Source organism: Condylostylus longicornis, unplaced genomic scaffold (genome assembly GCF_029603195.1).
Source record: "Condylostylus longicornis isolate FDR11 unplaced genomic scaffold, ASM2960319v2 ptg000040l, whole genome shotgun sequence".
Classification (NCBI taxonomy): Eukaryota; Metazoa; Arthropoda; class Insecta; order Diptera; family Dolichopodidae; genus Condylostylus; species Condylostylus longicornis.
Window position 1 is genome coordinate 6,281,836 of NW_026578009.1, and position 13,574 is coordinate 6,295,409.

At 24.0% G+C, this 13,574-nt stretch overlaps 1 protein-coding gene across 9 annotated transcripts; it reads right to left on the reverse strand.

Moving 5' to 3' along the window:
* Positions 1 to 224: 224 nt before the first annotated feature.
* LOC129609616 (dynactin subunit 1) lies at positions 225 to 13,453 on the reverse strand. 9 transcript variants are annotated; one of them, XM_055521642.1, is made up of 12 exons: positions 13,023 to 13,453; positions 12,850 to 12,965; positions 12,134 to 12,166; positions 9,509 to 9,553; positions 8,195 to 8,269; positions 4,130 to 4,319; positions 2,381 to 4,067; positions 2,054 to 2,322; positions 1,226 to 1,976; positions 954 to 1,153; positions 763 to 885; positions 225 to 701 (listed from the first exon to the last, which is right to left on the reverse strand). In XM_055521642.1, exons 1-12 carry the CDS (start codon positions 13,197 to 13,199, stop codon positions 567 to 569), a joined length of 3,801 nt encoding a protein of 1,266 aa, XP_055377617.1. In that variant the 5' UTR covers positions 13,200 to 13,453; the 3' UTR covers positions 225 to 566. The 9 variants fall into 9 exon arrangements, with proteins under 9 accessions (XP_055377617.1, XP_055377619.1, XP_055377620.1 ...); XM_055521643.1 differs by having other exon boundaries at positions 227 to 701; positions 4,133 to 4,319; XM_055521644.1 differs by lacking the exon at positions 12,134 to 12,166 and having other exon boundaries at positions 226 to 701.
* Between the last annotated feature and the right edge of the window lie 121 nt (positions 13,454 to 13,574).

A 13,574-nucleotide genomic window follows, 5' to 3' on the forward strand; every position in this document is an offset into this window, starting at 1 on the left:
GAAAAGAATAAAAAAAAGTATATTTAATTTTGTTTGTGTCAATACCTTAGTAATAAAGTTTACTCCCCTTGTCACATTCAATTTACAATCCGAGCTTACCATTACATTAATAAAAGTTCATATCCATAATCATATTATGAAAGTACATCTAAATAAAAGAAATTGGTTCCAACTTTCTAATTTGTGAAATAAAAATAAATGTAAACTTGTTTAGTACTCAAATATATATTTCTCTTTTGCAGTAACAATTCTTACTTAAAACAATTATTTATTTTGCAAAATTTTTAAACAATTTTATAAAAAATTCATTAAAAATATCACGAAAGTAGAAATACATATTTATTTCAATTTCAAAGCTTCATGAAATAATATCGAAATAATATTAATTAATAAGCTTGTTAATAATATGAATTTCAAAGATTCACAATTAGGGAAAAAATCAAAATAAATCATTACTTTGTTCTTCAAATATAAATAAATATTGCATAAATAATTACAAATTCTTATTTTAAAAATTTCCAGTATATAAGTATGTATTTTCAAAATTCATTTTTAATACTATCGACCTATTTTACCATGGATTTTAATGCTTTTGTAAGTTCGATATTTGGAAAGGATGCAAAATCGCCATTTGCTGCTCTATATGGTTTACGTTCTAAGTATTCTTTCATAACAGCGGCTGCCAATTCACTCGCTTTAGCCTTTGGAAAAAAAAACCAATTATAAATTTATTACAAACATATTTGAAAATTAGTCAATTACCTTAATATCCTCCTGTTCATATTTCTGCTTATATCTATGATTCTGAATTAATTTCGGTACATTTGGTCGACTGGTATTGGCTTCTGGGAACTCTGACATTTTCATCATAGACATTACCCAATCCTTACAAAATAAAATATATGGAACATAAGAAACATACTACAAATAAATAAAATTAAGAATTTAATTACATATTTAACTTTTGCTAATTCATTTTCTAATTCTGTTAATCTTTTGTCTTTTGGTTGAGGCACATAAATTGGTTCCAGTTTTTGCAATTTTTTCTTCATCACTTCAGCCTGTAATTTCAGTCTTTCATTTCGTTCTTCAAGAAGAACCCTTTTAAGTAATGCAATTTCTTGTGCAACATGTGGAGAACTTGCAGAAATATCTGAATTTTCAAAAAAATAAGGAATTTCGTTAAAAAAAAGTACAAATTTTTATTTTAATGTTAAAGTTTTACCGAATGCCATTGAATTTTTCAAATCTCCACCTTTCTTTGAAGTTAAACCTTTGAGTTTGTCACGAAGGGCACCACGCTCGTCTTCTAACGAATCGATATCTTTTTGTAAATGATCCATTGTCTCCTCGTAATCTCTTTCTTTCTTTCTTAGAAGTGCTACAGTTTCCTCGTATTGTTTTTGTAATTTTTGTGTACTAGATTCAAGATCATGTTGCAATACAGATAGTTTCTTTTCAGCAATATCTTTGCGGATTTGCATTTCTGATAGTTCATTTTGTTTCATTTTTGCTGCCATTTTCAATTGCTTTATTTCAGCATCACGATTTTCCAGTGTTGCTGTTAATGTTTTAGTTTCTTCTAATTGTTTCTTAACAAATTGGGCCCTTAAAACTATTGGAGCTATTGGTTTTTCTTCCTTTGCATTTACAATAGACATAATTTCGTATTCATTATCCAGTAAATATTGTGCTACTTGTGTTAAATCTAATCCAGCTGCTGATAAAGTGTTTTTAATGTTTTGAGATGGACCGCGATCATCTTGCTCGTACACCTGTTCACAACTCGTTGCCAGGACTTCCCAAAGTTTTTGATGAGAAATTGATGGATCACTTTCATTTTCTACTGTAACATTATGTAAAATACTTTTAGCAGTTAAATGAAGAACTTGAACGATCTTTCCTATTTGATCATTTAACAAACGAATATTTTGTACAGTTTTACTAGCTAATCCGCATTTCGTTACATGAGGATCCTACAAAATATATAAAAAAGAATATTATATACTAAAATTTTAAAAGTTAATTGAAGCAGTCAATTAATATATCTTACCTGTGGTAACCTTCGTTTAATTAATTTCAATTGCTGTTTGATATTATCGATGTTTTGAATAATATACTGCATTAACAACCCAGATTCACTGGTATCATCACCACCCGCAATCATTGCCCTTATAACAGCTGCGTCCGTATATATTGAATCACAAGACGCTCCCATAGATGCAATCGTATCTTTTAGTAATTGTGCTTCATTGATCAAAACTTCTTCGTTAAATACTACGGTGTTCATAGCATTAAAGAACATTACACACTTTTCAAGATCTATATAAAAAAACATATTAAACCAAGCTTTTGGAAGCCTTTTCGCATTAATACTTACTTTCAGTAGATGAATTTTCATCAAGTTGATTTACCTTCAGCAACTCAATTACACCATCCACAATTTTCTCTTGTGCTACAAGTTCTGGCAACGAAGCTCCTGCTTTTAACAAAGTTTCAGGTTTACAAGTATTTAAACCATACAAAAATTGATGCATCACACTTTGCAAGTTATGTATGTGATATAATAATCTTGATTTAAAGGCGAATTGTTGAACAGAATGACCTTGTAAAATTACATTTTTATCAATAGTTGTTACTGAAGGGAATCTATCACGCGCCTGACTTACAATAATTCCAGATTTAAAAACTATTCTTGAAATTAATAAAATTACCAATATAGCATCATGATCACTGCCTCTATTCATAAATGTATCAGGCATATAAGCAGTGAACATACGAATGTGTTCATTCGCCTGCGACAAATCAATTTGTCTAAGCTGAACGTCAATAGCACGGGTAAATGCTTTTGATTCAGCAAACATTTGTTTAAAATCAATTGTTTCTGCAATGGAATTTTTAGTTGGTGATAATTTGTTGTTTTCATTATTCTGTGTAACTTTTTCACGCATTTCAACAATTTGATCATTTAATTTTTGTACTAATTCTCGGAATTTCAATATAGTTTGATCACGATCTACAACTGTCTCCAAAGCGGCTTCCTTTTCACGCAACATTTCTCTTTTAGCAGCTAGCGCCATATCTAATTCTTCACGTAAATCCATTTCTAAATCATGATTACTTTCGATCAACTGTTCATGAACTTCTTCAAGAGCTTCCAACTCTTTAACCTCTTCTTCCAATAACTTCACTTTGTCTTCTAATTCCATTTTCTTTTCAGCAAGCTGCTCAACCATTTCCTCTGCACCAAGAGCTGCGTCAACTTGTTCCTGCAAATCAACCACCTGTGCTTCCAGTTCATCTACTTTTTGCGACAATTTTTCTTTAGTGCGTTGTAATTCGGCAACTTCTGATTTTTTTGTATCCAGTTCTTTGGAAACTTTTTGAATTTCATGTTTGTCATGTGCAGTTACATCTCTAAGACGTACTAAGGTTTCTCTCAAACGAACATTTTGCTGTTCTAATTGTTTAAACTCATATTGAGAAACACCACCGGTCACATTACCATTACCGGTTCGAATAACTCCTCCATCAACATCAGATCCACATCTATTTGACATTTCAGTTTGAAGAATTTCCAAATCTAAAGTAAGTTCTTCAATCCGTTCCTTCGCCTGTTCCAATTCAATCTGCAAAGTGTCAGCTTTTTCTTCTGCCATTTCTTTGTCCAACGTTATCATTTCAACATTTTCAGATAATTCTGCCATTTCTTCTTGATGTCTTTCACGTGCTTCAATTGCATCCTTAGCTTCTTGTCGGGCTCTTTGCAATTCTCTTTGCAGTGAACTTTGAGCTTCGATAATTTTCGATTTAAATTCATGTAATTGTTCAAATTGCGTTTTCATTTTTTCATATTCACGTAAACGTTCTTTATCCTCATTACGACGAATTTTCAATGTTTCCAACTTTTCACTAAGATCAATATTTTGCTTTTTAAGATCTTCGATCTCTTGTTGTTGCTGCAAATTTTGTAATTTATCTTCAACTGAGGGCTGTGGAGCTGGTGATGGTGACATTAAAGCTTGGCCAGGAGTAAACTGAGGTTTTAAAGTTTCTAAAAAACCAGTCTAAAATAATAATATTAATTTTATAAAAATTATATATATCAAGATAAGCCAATAAAAAATACAACTTCTACAAATGATGCTCTCTTTGGAGGTGTCACAGAATCCGGAGGACTTAAGCTATTCTTTCTTTCAGGATCTGCTCCCGAGACAGATGCAGTAGCTGTTGATGATGGTCTATCTGTTGATGGAGATGCTAGTTGGCTTCTGGATCCCAAAAGACTTTGACGACTACTCGACATCGAAAGTCGAGAACTTTACAAATAAAAGAAAAAAAAGAAGAAAAAACAAAAAAAAAATTATTTCTAACCTTATTAATTGTTTTCTAAATAAATTTTTTTTTGAATTGGTCTTTGTGTTAAATATAAGAATTTATAAGAAAACTTTAGGCTGCGAAGGTGGACGCCAATAAAATGTTGCCAATAATTGCAAATATTGAAAATTTTGAGTGAACAGCCTAAAGTTAAAAAGAATACATGTATATATATATATATATATATAAACAAATATATATGTAAACATGTACAAGAATGAACACGACAGACAAAAAAATTGATGTATTTCTAACCCATTGTGTAAATGACATTTGCAAAATTTATTTTAATGAATCTTAAAAGTCGTTTAAAATGGAGTCTTTTGAAATGTACTGAATTTTATAAGCACAGCTATAATTACCTTCACATCTATTTAAATATCTTTCAAAACTAAATAATTTGAATCTCATATTATTTAATATCCAGATACTACTCGTATAAGAGTTAACTAAAACTTAAAATTTTTATTCTTTTCCGTCTAATGATTCTCCAAAAAGAATTTAAAATTACTGAATGCTATTTATATTGTAGTCGGATTTTACAAATTATTTTAATTTTAATTTTGAAATTAAAAAAAAAAAAATTTTCGGCCTAATTTGTAGTTTTTCTACTTAATTTTTAAATGAATGTCACTAGGGGGAAAGAAATTGGAAGGACTGATTCAAAATTTTCTATTCTTTTAAGAGATTTTTCTATCTAATCTAAATTTGATATAAATTGATATCGAAAATTTTAATGAAATTGGTAAACTGAATATGATATTTATTGAAAATATTTGTTTAGAATTTCAACTGAAATTTCACAATATGATTAAAATTCTTTATGTTAATTAAAAAATTGTCCAAATTAAAAATTGCTTTCGGCATTCTTTTTAAAAAATATTTTAAATTATCAATTTTTAAAATTAAATTATTATTTAATTTAAAAAACAAAAAATTTAAGCGAAAAACTTCTAATACATTATAGAAATTCTAGCTCAAAATTTTTCTATAACAAATTTAAACTTCTTCAAATTATATATACATATATCTAATGAGTTATGTTAAACTCAAAAATTCAATTAAATTAGAGGAAAAATTTCCAATTGAAGGATGCTATTTGTAATGGGTAACTAAACATTTATTATTTGGGAAATATTCAATAATAATTATAGTTATAACTTGTTAATGAACATTTTTTGAATTCTACTCTACAATTTTAAATAAAATTTTAATTTAAAATTTATAAATAAAATTACGGCTTAACTTATACATATAATATGTATTTGATTTACCTATTAAGCATTTTCTATTATATTTTTTATAATTTATTTTTAATTTCTATTGCATGATTTTATATGAAATTGTATTTTAAGTAATAGAAAATAGCAATTTTGCTGATAATCTTAATTATTATGAAAATGTATAACAGACAAGGTGATATTTATTTTATGATTTATGAATTAGACTTTAATATTTTCAGAAAATCTTGTAGTATTTTTTAAACACCTTAATTTTTTAAATATTTATCAATTCCTTTTATATTATTCTAACTAAAGAATGTTACCTTAAAAACTTTTTTTTAAAATTTAATATAAAATCATTGACTAAAATTTATCGGTTAAAATTAGCGAATTAAAAAGAAATATTAAAAAAATTTCATATTGTCAAATAATTACTAAATAAATATGTAATTTATTTTTTTAATAATTTTTACTTCTCAGTTTAAGAATCGATAATAATGTAATAATCGATAGTAATCGATGTTTAAAAACAAATTAATAAATTTAATACATAAGTCTTATAGATTTTTTATTATACTTGTATAAAAACTAACATTCTTGCTTCTTTATTGAAAGTAGAACATTAATAAGAAAAAGGTATAATAACTATATGGGTTTATGAAAACACAAAATGTCAAAAACCAATTTACGAAAGTGCCATCTTCTTTTTGATAGTACAATTTTCGATAAAATGTAAATGATATTTGGGATAATCTACAGTGATGATCTTACCATAAATTTATTTTTTCATATATAATTCCACAATGTAAGAAGCAAAATAAAAAATTTTACATATATTGATTTTTAATTAAATACAAGATAATAAATAAAAAAAATCTGTTTTTAAACTTTAAAATGGCTGTTCTGTTCCTAAATTTTACCTTTTAATAAATTGTTTACTTAAAACTAGAAGTGTGTTAAAAAAAATTACGTAAAGTAATTGAATAATTTTCTTATACAACAAAAAAATCTTTAAAGATTAAAATGAAATTATTAAATATAATATAATATAAAAAATATACAGAAATGTATAAGGTGTAGTAAGTGTAATTTAGGAAAATATTTTGTAAATAGTGAAAAAATACAAAAAAATGTTATTAATGAAAAATATTACTAATAAATGACATGAAATTACCATGAAAATGATTGAAGAAAATAAAATATTAAATGTTGATAAAAATCATATTTTTTTTTTAAATATATTTTAGTATTTCGATTGATAATCTAAATTTGGCAATACAAATTCCAAGATTTTCGTATATTACATGCGGAGTTTTTCAAATATTGTTTTTGTTTATATTTATTTTACATATAATTTTTATGAATAATTCCTTTATTAATTATAAGCTATAACATTCTCTATCGACAGCATTAACGCATTTTTTAACGACCATTTTTTTTAATAATTCGCCGAAAAATTAAAAAAAGTTTTTAAAAATGTTTTATGCCAATTATTTTTGAAACAATATTAATAAAAATTCTTCTAATTTTGGAACATTATTAACTTGAACTTTGTTATAAATAATAATATATACGAAGTAACTAAGAATATAATTAAAAAATTTGGAATACTATACAATTTATTGGCCCGAAAATCATTTCTAATTCAACAAATAGTTTTTACTTTATTTAGTATCTACTTATTAAAATACCTACTTTGACAACACATTTACTTATATCTAACTGTCTTAAAATTTATACTAAAGATTATAGAAAATAACAATAATTATTTCATAGAATGTTATTAGAAAGATATTACTTGAATTATTACACAAAATTACAATTTTATAAAATCATAAATTTAGATATTCCTTCCAAAGTTCATTTGTATATATATATATAAAAAAATATAATAATTTTGTAACATTAACTTGTGTTTTACTGTAAAACTACTTATAAAATTGAAAGAAATTCTTTTGTAACATTGCTAATCCAATAAATAATCTTAAAATTAAAAAAAAAACTATAAAATAAAAAATTTCAAAACGCTTCAAAATTTATTAATTGGCAAATTATTTTACAAGCTGCCTCAGTTTAGTACTCACTATAATTAATCTCAATATTCATTTACTCTTTACTTTTTTTATTTGTTTTGCTTTCTTGCAAATCGAAAACTACAAGTTAGAAAGACTCTCTCCAATTGTTAATTATCATAATTGGCCCAATTATAGTGACTTCTATGAAAATTTTATACGACATTTGTACAACTTATTATTTCTATAGCTTATTTATTTGAAATTACTAATTAATTTTATATTAATTCTTTAATATAAACTTCTTCAAAATCATTCTTATATAAATAAAATTAACGTTTTAAAATTTTACCCTACACTTTTTTTTTAAACAGTCGACATCAATTTTTTTATCATATCAAACAAAATTAAATTTTGACTAAATAATTTGATTTAAACTAAAGTATGTAATTCAAATAAAATTAGTAATAATAATTTATAACATAAATATATTAGACAAAATAATAATATATATATATATAAAAATAATATAAAATATAGCATTTTTTTAATGGTTAGAAGAAGTATTTGTTAATTTCAAACCTTGACGCTGATGGTGGAAGATTATTAAGTTTGTTTTTCGGCTGAAGAGTTTTTATTGGAGATTTCCTTCTAATACTTTTATTTTTATTATTTTGTTATTTAATATTACGTAATTAAGTATATTTTAAAGAAAATTAGTATTAAATCCGAATATTATTCATTTAAAAAGTAGTTCAATGTTATTTCATTTGTAGATTAGGTTTTTTATTTTTTAAGGTTGTTTTATTATTCAGTTATTAGTTTAAGCAAGAGAATATCGTAACATATCCGTTAAATAGGATTTATAGGAAGCATGAAAAAAGTAATTTTATTAGATTTAATATTAGTTTTTAAAATATCTAAAATATAAAATTATTAAAATTAATATTTTATCTCTACAAAACAAATACATTTTAATATTTAATTAATGTGGATTCGTCTTTCCCATCATACATAATTGCCATTGTATAAATTAAATTTCTTTGCTTAAGGGAAACAATATGACAAAAGTTCGGCACTGTAATATGTAAAAGTTCGGCGTACGAATGTTGTTTGTATGTAAATATACGCAAAATTACCGCAATCATAAAATAAGCCAAAAATAAAACAACAAAAAAAATTCAATATTTAAATTCAATTTCTACTTTATATAAAAGAAACTTAATATCCGGTTTGTAATATTTAAAAAGCAAGAAAATATCAACTGAACAAATAAGAAAATATCAAATCAATTCAATATACATAATATATTTTATTCATTTAACTACTAATTGAAGTCAATTATGTGTGATAGACAAACATGTTTTATGTGCAATAATTCCATCATGCTTCGGAACACCACTTTGTGATCCTGTTCCTTTTTTTTGTTCAATAAGCATAATGATCAGTAATAATAGTTGACATTTTTGGAACCGATTTGTAATTGACTTCAGCGCTGATTGGATATTTTTAAATACAAAGTGATTAGTTAAATGAACTTATTATGCATAATGAACTAAATGCGGAAAAAAATTGATTATAAAACTTTCATCACGTATGCCATACGTACAATTTTATTGGATTTGTTTTAACTAAAAAATTAATTTTAAATAATTTGAACGAATCCACATTAACATTTTGTTAAGCTAAAAAAGTATATATTTCAAAAATAAAAATTATTAAACTTAATACTTAGTTATAATTTTAACTATGGAAAAACAAAAATAAATTTTTAAATAAAAAATATTTAAAAAAAAAAATTATAAAAAAATAAACTAATAAAAATTTACAAGGATTTGATAAGGAAATGATTTTTGATTAGTTTTAGAATTTGTTTTCTTTTTTTTTTTAACTTACGCTGTTGGTTTTGTTATACCAGGTAGGGAACGCACTGATCCAGAACTGATTAGCATCATCGAAATTTTCATATTTTTGTTTTTTTTTTTATCATTTTTTATTTTAAAATTTCGATATAGATATATCGGGAAATAATCGTTTTTAACAATATTTAATTAAATTAATTCATTAATAAAAAAAAAAAAACAAAAATTTTTTATTTAAATGATTTTTTTTTTGTTGAGTTTCATGAGAAAAAAAATTAAAAAATATGATTGTAAATAAATTTAATAATAATAATTGCATTTATATAATGTTTTAAATATTAAACGTAGTAAAAGTTAATCATTTACGAGAAACTAAATTTTGAGCTGTATATTTTTTATTACAATAGCTTTTATTAAAATTATCAAATAAATTATAAATCAAAATTTAGAATATTACTTTTTCTAATATATTTTCAAGTAGCTTAGGGAAAAGAATAAGAAACTTTCCACAAAAAACAGTACATTGAGATTGCCAACATAAGTATTAAAATAGAAAGTTAAATTGGTGCAAAAGTTTAAACTTTAATTTAATAGTTTGAAATTAAATTATTAATTTTTCTGTAGTAGTTTCTATCTTTATTCAAAAAATATGTACAACTATTCAACCTTAATTAAACTTTGGGAACAATGAAAATTGAAGGTTAACAAAATTATAATTAAAAAAAAATACATAAACATTATCTATGACCAAAAATCGACTCTTCAAAAAAACGGAAAAAGTCAATAAGTTTTTAAGTAATTTAAGAGAAAAAGAAATAACAGTCTTCTGTTATTTTCTCGAATCCATGTTTTGCAAGTTTTTAATTCATCTCTCAAATATATTACGAGTTCCGTTTCGTTAATTAAGCGTATATCCGTGAAATACAAATCTCTTTCTATTATTTTCATATAAAAGTTTTCTTTTTTAATTATATTTATATTAAAATGTGGCGGTCTCAATCAAATTATGTCAAAAGTCTTATACAAAGGTATATCAAGATTGAAGAACTATTTATGCTATGAACACCTCTAAAAAGCAAAATATCCACTATTAAGCTACACAAATTGTTTCAGCAGTACATACAACTAGATTATACATAACTAGATAAAATATCAAAAAAAATATTTATATTTATCAATTTTATACGGAATATAATCGAATATCATTCAAATAATTTTAGTATTCAAAGTATAAACATATAATTAATACAAAAGATAAAATTAAATTATGAAGAACTTTATTTCTTATATTTTCGAAAAATTACTAAAAAAAAAACAAAAGCAACATCTCGAAAAGTTTATGTATCGACTTAATTTTATAATTTTAAGATATTAAATAATCAAGTTTATATTACATACTGAAGCAATTAATTTTATTTAGAAAACTACTGAAAAAAATTTTAATTGATCATAAACCACTCTAGTTATTGAAACAAAATACATCACTTAGTGATACGTAGATAATATAAACATGGTAAAACTTTAAAAATAATTATTGTAAGCACAAGTCAATTTTTACAAATGACCTAGGTCTATATAATAAGGAATTTAAAATACGAGTATCTGTGATAAATAGCAATATAGTAATTCGCTTTTTAGAACAACTCTGAATAATAATATAACTCTAGTTTTTCATGTTTTTTTTTGGAAATTAAATTTAAAAAACACACAAATCAAAAATTAATATTGAAAATAACACAAAATGTATAAAATAGATTTATAAGTAAACGACGGATATATTCAATTACTAAGCTCTACTTAGTTTGACTTAAAAATAATTTCGAATACTACTTTAGCGATCGAATTGATCTCTTTACAGTGTGTGTACATATAGATATATATATATATATATATAGATATATATATATATATATATATATATAAATATATATATATATATATATACATATATATATATATATATATATATATATATATATATATATATATATGTATACATGTATATATATATATTGCTTAATTTTTTTATTTTTGAAATACAATATCAATTTAAACATTTTTCAATAAAACAAAATATTCTAACAATATCATTTTATTTTATAATTGATAAAATTTGTATAAATTTTCAATGAATTTGTTTGATTTAAACAATATTTGATTGAAAAATCTGATGGAACTCCACCCAATTTATGAATAATATTTGATAAACCCTGCCTAAGAATAATACTAATAATAAATTATTTATTAAATTATTTTGAGCCTGTTATTTTTTTTTTAAATGAACATTAATTTCATTATTTAAACTCGCTAGTCAAAATTATTAATTGCTCCTATTACCACATTAGTAAATTTTGTTTCGCACCAAACGTATGAACTCTTATAATATATAAAAAATTAAACAATTTGTATTTAAATTTTCCGAATAGGCAAATAAACGTAAAAGTGTAACAAATATTCAAAAAATGATTTATCCCAATGAATATGATAAAAAGTAAAAGCGGTAGGTTAACAACAGAAAAAAATAAAATACACAAATAATCATATGTATTTTTAACAAAACTTTTGTGATTTTTAAAAACAAAAAAGAGAAAAATTAAATAAAATTGTGACGAATATTCACTGCCAATATTTGAATAAATTAATATTAGAGAAATCTTACCTCGATTTTGTTTTAATCGATTTCGAAATATTCCTGAATAAATAATATCATAAAGTATTCATTTGTTGTAATATATACATAATTTTATTGTGAAAAACAAATATTTTTTTGTGCAAAATAATAAAAACAATAATTCTATAAGTCCAAATTCCTATTCATTCTAATTTTGTTGGCAGTGATATAAGCGCACTACAGCCTATATTTCAATACTACAAAATATTTTTGAAATAGAATTCAAATATTTTAAAAAAATTATATTGAACATTATTCGTTTTCTCAAAAAAAAAAAAAAACGAGATGTCTTTAATTTTGAAAAAATATTTACAATGTGCATTTTGCATTGCTTGCTCTTTCAATTTTTCTATTCTGCTTTACATTTAAAATTTTTCGAAGTAATACTTAGATTACATCTTACGTATTTAAAAAACTTTATATGGAAGTTAATTTTAGTTATTTTTGCTTTAAACAAAAGCAAAGAAAAAGCAATCAAACACAAATTAAAGCCGAAATAGCTATAATATCAATATTAAATTTTTGTTTCATCAATACATGATTAATTTACAATTAGTAATTTGCAAATTACCGAAAAAATTTTGATTTGGGAGCGTTTTACAGCTTTAAGCAAATGAATGTGCAAATAAAATATTTATTATTAGTGCCTAACAAGCCTGCAACCTCATAATATCAGTGATTGTAATTGCTTAATCATCACATACCTGCTAAGCCTAGATCTTGGCTGACGTTCTTCTGTATTTTCTTCAATTACATTATCAGATTCATCTAAAAGGCTTAATTGGCTGATTCTGACAAACATACCATAATTATCAGGACACTAAGTTAAAATATCATTATAAATATGTAAATATTTTAACTATCATGAAAACCTCACAGTAAAATATGTTGTTCCGCGTAAAGTTCCATTATTTTTTCCTTTTGGTTCATCTAAAATTAATCCAATCCATTTTCCAGGAGCAAAACTAGTAACACCAATATACGCAATTTTCCCACGAACTTCTTTACCTGTAACTTCAACACGTTGACCCACCTTTAAGTTCTTGTCTGACATCTTCAAAATTTTTTAATGATGATTCAATTCCCTTTTTTTTCTTCTTTTCGTGAAATATGTTTGTATACAATAACGCTATCTAAATGTACACTTAAAAGTATAATTGTTTATTTTTAATTTCTTCTTGTGCACTTCTTCCAGGACAATAAATATGCCTCTTTAATATTAAAAATCAATATTTTTTAAACAATTCACAAAATTTGTAATTTTCAATTTTCTTTTTCAATCCTTGTTTTTTTTTATGTATTAGCTTGTCAAAATGACACATTTAGTTGACATCATCTAAGACAAACGAACATCTGATTGATGATGTCACTAAAAATTATGTTTAGAGAAAGGTAACAGTTTATGATATAAGAAAAAATTTAATTAGTG

Bases quoted from the DNA above. Each gene is read 5' to 3' on its own strand.
- LOC129609616 (XM_055521642.1), bottom strand. From the start codon at position 13,199: ATGTCAGACAAGAACTTAAAGGTGGGTCAACGTGTTGAAGTTACAGGT. The intron at 12,966-13,022 runs GTGAGGTTTTCA...ATTTTAACTTAG, and splicing joins GCGGAACAACATATTTTACT to TGTCCTGATAATTATGGTAT. The intron at 1,154-1,225 runs GTAAAACTTTAA...TTGAAAATTCAG, and splicing joins GAAAAATTCAATGGCATTCG to ATATTTCTGCAAGTTCTCCA.